General features: G+C 25.2%; 1 protein-coding gene across 1 annotated transcript; it reads right to left on the bottom strand.

Annotated features, from left to right (window-relative positions):
• Positions 1-2,738: 2,738 nt before the first annotated feature.
• LOC125424218 (TPD1 protein homolog 1-like) lies at positions 2,739-3,457 on the bottom strand. The gene is made up of 2 exons (XM_048481033.2): positions 3,397-3,457; positions 2,739-3,058 (listed from the first exon to the last, which is right to left on the bottom strand). Exons 1-2 carry the CDS (start codon positions 3,455-3,457, stop codon positions 2,739-2,741), a joined length of 381 nt encoding a protein of 126 aa, XP_048336990.2.
• Positions 3,458-6,090: the final 2,633 nt, after the last annotated feature.

The following is a 6,090-nucleotide window of genomic DNA, read 5'->3' as shown; positions in this document are numbered from 1 at the left end:
ATAAATAAATTATTTTTATTATTAATTAATTGAACATATAAATATCTATACAAAAAATATTAAATATAAGTAATAATAAAACTTTAATTAAATATAGTATTTAATTTTTTTGTAAATATAAATATAATTTTAAATCTTTTCATATTTAACAAAATAAAAATTATAATTATAAAATAGTCCAATCCAGTCCGATCCTGCACCAAATATGGGACAACTAGTCCAACATTCAGTCCAGAACTATACCAAACACAGTACTGCACTATTCGATCCTGTCCGATCCGAACATATCCTGTCCGATCCGGACCTATCCTGCATACCAAATGCCCCCCTAAAAAACTAGCATGCATGTAGCTCCTTCTGTTAAACAAATGATATATACAAGCCAAAACAAACATGTGGCTTGCACATGAGGGTCTAGCATGTGCCTTTGTGAGGAGGTATATATTGTATTGGTGGATGGAGTGTCAAACATTTTTTCCCGGGCAATGTCACCTAACCTACTTTTGCTAAAAATAATCTAACGAAATAGTTAAAAATTAATTAATATTATAGATATCAAAATATTTATCAAATTTATTTATTAAATAAAATATATTAAGATATTATTAGTTGATGTACTTATATGTGAATCCTTAAATAAATAAACAAAACAAATAAACCAATTAAATATTACCATATTATTTACTATGTCATATAGTTAACAAATTTGATGAATATTTTAACAATCTAACATTCTTGTTATAAATTTTATGTTCAAAAGTAATATGTATTTTCAAATTTAATGGAGTCAGTTTAGATTTTTTTAAAAAATTAATTTAGTCATATGCCTAAGTTGGAGGTGGAAAAAATAATAGATTAATCACAAATTAAAAATGTTGAGGCTAATTTAATATATTGCGTTATAGGCTATAGCATAGGCCTAAGCATTTCTTTTTGGACATATCTTAAACTAGCAATCATTGTTATTTTCCCTACAGAATTTTGAGCCAAAATTTTAATCTTCAGCTTTTAGAGCACTCAATGCCTCCACATAAAAATTATTTAGGATAAATTACAACAAGATCCTGTATGTTTTGTAAACCTACAAATATATCTTTTCTCTTAGAGATTACCAATATATTCACTTTTAATTTTTTAATTTTTAATTTTCTTTCCAATGTTACTCTTTACTTATGCAGATTTTGAAATTTTGACGTATTAATTGTGCATGGAAATGTATAAAATGTCAATTGACTTTAATTCATTGTTTTTGTATAGTGATGCATAAATAAAATGATGCTTGTGAATAATAACATTTCTAAATTCCAATAACTCGTGTACATGTAAAGTGATATTGCAATAAAATTAAAACTTAATTACAAGGTGGAGGTTACTGTAATTTTAACAGTTAGAAATGGATATTTGCAAAATTAACAAAATAAATCAGGGTGTTGATTTTCTCTAAAAATGTAAATAATTGTAAGAGAATGCATGGGCAGAATTTAATACGTACATGTCCTTGAGTTGTTAAAATGGAGAGAAGAGTAGGAAGATGCAATCGACTGTAAAGGAATTAAGAGCCATTGATGAGAACTGTATACCTAATATACACTTCAATCCGAAAATTGACAGCCTAGCCAAGGTGAAAGCTCTCTTCTTTAAATGATTTGGACAATCAATTTTGTCACGTATAAATCTATAAATTAAGGAATAATAGAAACAATAACCATTTACTATTATATGTTTGGACTGATGAGGTTCCAGTTCCAACTTGCTGGCTTGCCAAACTTTGCCTTATCTAGCCCAATAATGCGTCTTGGAAAACGCACTACACAACAGGTGTGTCTCTGGGTCTCCATGCCAAACATTGGATGGCATAATTTAATACTGTGAGGAATAGTAATGCAGCCTGCCAAAGGTGCCGGTAGGGGGGCAAATGCAAGAACATTAGGCAGCTGCCTATGGTGGTATTGTTAGTTTGGCATATAGGCCCAAAAAACAAAAAAAATTTGATCAACTTCGACATTTAATTTTGAAAGTTTTATGGAACTTTATGACCTAACTAAGGTCTATTGCAAAAGCCCCCCAATAAAAATTCATAATGAAGGAGGAGCTTCATTATCATAGCAAAGTGAAGTCAAAATTATAGGAGCTGAGCTGAGCTGAGCTAAGCTGCCCTCTCTCTTTCTAATTCTAGTCCATCGCCTTTCTTTAATTTCTGACCCCACCATACAGGGGGGCTGCATATGTCCATGTCCGTAGCAAACATTCAATCAAGCTGGCATATCATGTCTATCTTTCTCTTTCTCTTTCTTTACCTATTTCCATTGCCATGTTTTTCTCTCTGACTCACATTTAGGAGTATAACGTGTTTCATGTTTTATAAAGAGGATTCGACTTTTTTCCTTATAATTGATGTCAAGCCCCATTTATATCAAAATCTGTGGAAATTATTTTAGAAAGTACAAAAAAAAAAAAAAATTTGAGATATTTTATAATTTACCTTCAAAATAATAACAAACAAAATTAAAGAAGTGTAGCAACTGAAAAGGAAAAACAAACTAAATAATTAATTAAAGTTGTAATTTATAATTTAATGTGGCAAGATAAATGATGACACAAAATATTTTTCTTTTTTTTAATAATAGAAATTTAAGTTCAATTAGGAAGATATTTATTTTATTCCAACATAAAAATGCCAACAGATCACAATCCTTTTAACAATTAAAAAATGAAAATGTGATCATGTTTGTACTTAATTAAGAACAATTAATTTGGGAGGAAAGCGGCTTGAAAGAAGCGGAGGCAGAATCCCAAGCATAGTTGAAAGAAATAGGTTGAGTTTCAAAGACTGGCAGACCATTATTGATAAGACAGGTGGAACCAGAAACCTTCAAGATTGAAGGATCTACGGCTTCCACTGTTTGAAATCCACTGCAATCTACTGTCAATGACGATTGTCCACAGATGCAATCATTCGTGATCGTCACCGTCCATTCTGGCTTGTTTTGCACTTTCTTTCCTGATTGCGCCTGACTAACCTTTATATTGCTCAGACTGCATTGCTGGGAATTAATACCTGTGAGAACATATGTGTATATTAATTGTTAACAAATAAATATTATAATCAACAGTTTACTAGCCAAAAAGAAAAGAAAAAAAAAATCTCATCTAACTTTAATTTTTTGGGGGTAATATCATATCTACATTTAATAATTTTTTTTAAGTATAAGATGAGGTTTATTTTGCTTTTTTCATAGGAGTTTATTAGTTCATCACAGATCTATATAAAGCGATAATCCATTTTTAATTTTATTTTTAAATATTATCTCTTGAATTCCAAAAGCTTATTAAAAAAAAAATCATGATAACAAAATATTAGATTTTTTTTATTATTATAAAAAAAGTTAATATTACCTGCGGCAAAAAGTCCAAACAAGAAAACAGTGACTATGAGAAACTTCATGAAAGCTGCCATTGGAGACTGTAGCTGCTTGATATATTCCACAATATGTATGATGGTATTGTATTTTATGGAGGTGATTTCTGTTAAGGGTGTGGCATAAACTAAAACAATATCTCTTATTCATAAGTGTCTTCCATGAAGATAATAATGTTAAGGAATTTTTATACAGATTTTATTGCCATTTGAGTGAAAATTTGTATTATTTGATTCCAATTTAAGGTTGAAATTTAAGATAATAATCTGTTAAATAAGACCAAAAACGTGAAATAATTTTACTAAATTAAGCCTGGAATTTGGGCACTTATTGAGAAATTAATCTATTATTTAGATGTCAAACAAGCATCGAATGTGCTTTTAAATTTTAATTAATAATCAATATTAAACATGCAATATCCATTACTGCCGAATTCAGAATGTTCCATATATGTAATTTTTGGAACCAATTATTTCTCTAAATTTGTTTATTCAATATATATAAATTGGAACCGATTCTCTCTTCATTTGTTTTTTTTTTTTTAATAAAATTTTGTTACATATAATATTTTGCATATTATTGTTATAATTTGTTATACCAAGATATAATGCGGCTGACTCAGCAAAGCTGAAATAAATTAGGACTTTTAAATTATTTATTTAATTTGGATATATTTGGATTCTGAACCACAAAAACTAGGAAACTTTAAGTTGACAAAAAGAATACATATTACTTCAAGCTAATTAATTATATATATGTATATAGTATACTTATATTAAATATAAGAAAAATATAATTTCACTATATATATACATATATGAATTATAATTTTTTTCATTTCATAGAAGCAGAGGATCTCAAATTTATTTTAGCATTTTCTGCCACATCATATAATATACACGTCTTCATTAGAATCCCTTTCAATTGTATAAAAATATAAAATAAAAAAAGGATAAAATATATTTTGCCACTTTGAAATTTCTGTTTGATATTTTGCTACTTTTTACTTTAAAAATTGACATATTACCATTTAATTTATTATTTTTTGCCACTTTGGTCTAATTTATAATAGAGGTGTTAAAAGCTTAACTGAAATTTACATGTGAACTCAAATGATCATTTTTTAAGAGCATTTGATGGCATTGGAAAAAATTGATAAATCCATACAATTTCACACCATTCACACGTGTGCAGAGGTGTTAATCTATATAATCTATATTCTATTTATTCTATATTAATATATAAAAGAAAAACCATATGCACTACGTGTCAGCATATCGTTTTTCCAACTTCCCTCCAAAAATATATTTTTTATTTTTATTTTATTTATTATTATTTATTAATTTATTATCTTACCTTTTACGAATATAACCAAATATATATATATATATATATATAAAATTAATTTTTGATATAACTATCCATAACTATCAAAGTTTTGATAAAATTACATATGGTAATAAATTTAAAATAAATAAAATATTTGATTTTATCTTATTTACCAAATAAGTCAAATATGTAAAATGTATTTGCATATATATAGTTTACTTAATTAAATATACTTTAATCATTTTTACATATACAAATATGATTATATGGAAATTAACAAAAATATCTTTTTATTTGAATATATATAATATCATAAAATATAATATTTTTATTTTTATTATTATAATATTATATAATATAATATTACATGTTATTGCATATCTATATTCTATATAATATATAAAAATAGAAGAGTAAGAATAAAAAAATTACCATGTGTCATCACAGTATTTGTTTAAATTCCTTCCAAAATCGTTAAAAAAAATATACTTCTTTTTCTCTTTATTATTTATAACCCTATCAAAATATCAATCAGTATTAAAAATAATTACTATTTAAGAGAATGTGAATTTTTGCTTTTGATTGGTTGTATCCAAAAATATATATTTTTATTATTATAATATCATATACTATATAAGTGCATCTACATGTATATGGTTCCGAATTGAAATAATTAATTGAAAGGGTATGAGATTTTTTACTTTTTATTAGTTGTATCCAAAATTATGTTTTTTTATTATTATAATATTATATATGACGTTTGATTAAGAAACCTTAATTGGGACAAAAATGTTAAAATATATAATTATAACAAGAATATAATATTATATTTATAAAATAATAAATTAAAATGTATCTACATATATAACATGTATTTTATATATATATATATATATAACGTTAATTAAAGTTTTCATATAATATTAAAGTATATTAAATATTTTTTAATATACAAATGTGATTATATGGAAAATAATAAAAATATTTCCTTATTTGGACATTAAAAAATTATATAAATAATAAATTTTATTTTATTAGTAGAAAAAACTTGATATATTATTTTCAGAATATAATTGTTAAACATGGTAAAATAAGATTTACATTCAAACAAAGTTTTTGATTTTATTTTATTTACCAAATAAGTCAAATATATTTTGTTATAAATTATTAGTAATTAAAAATAGAAGAGTCAATATATAAAAAAAAAAAATTCCACATGTCATTACAATATTCATTTAAATTCCCTCCAAAATTATCAAAAAAATATCTCTTTTTCTCTTTATTATTTATAACCTTATCAAAATATCAATTAGTATTAAATGTAACTAGTATTTAAGAGTAT

Source organism: Ziziphus jujuba, chromosome 9, assembly GCF_031755915.1.
Source record: "Ziziphus jujuba cultivar Dongzao chromosome 9, ASM3175591v1".
Taxonomy (NCBI): Eukaryota; Viridiplantae; Streptophyta; class Magnoliopsida; order Rosales; family Rhamnaceae; genus Ziziphus; species Ziziphus jujuba.
This window is presented reverse-complemented; position numbering and strand designations above follow the sequence as displayed.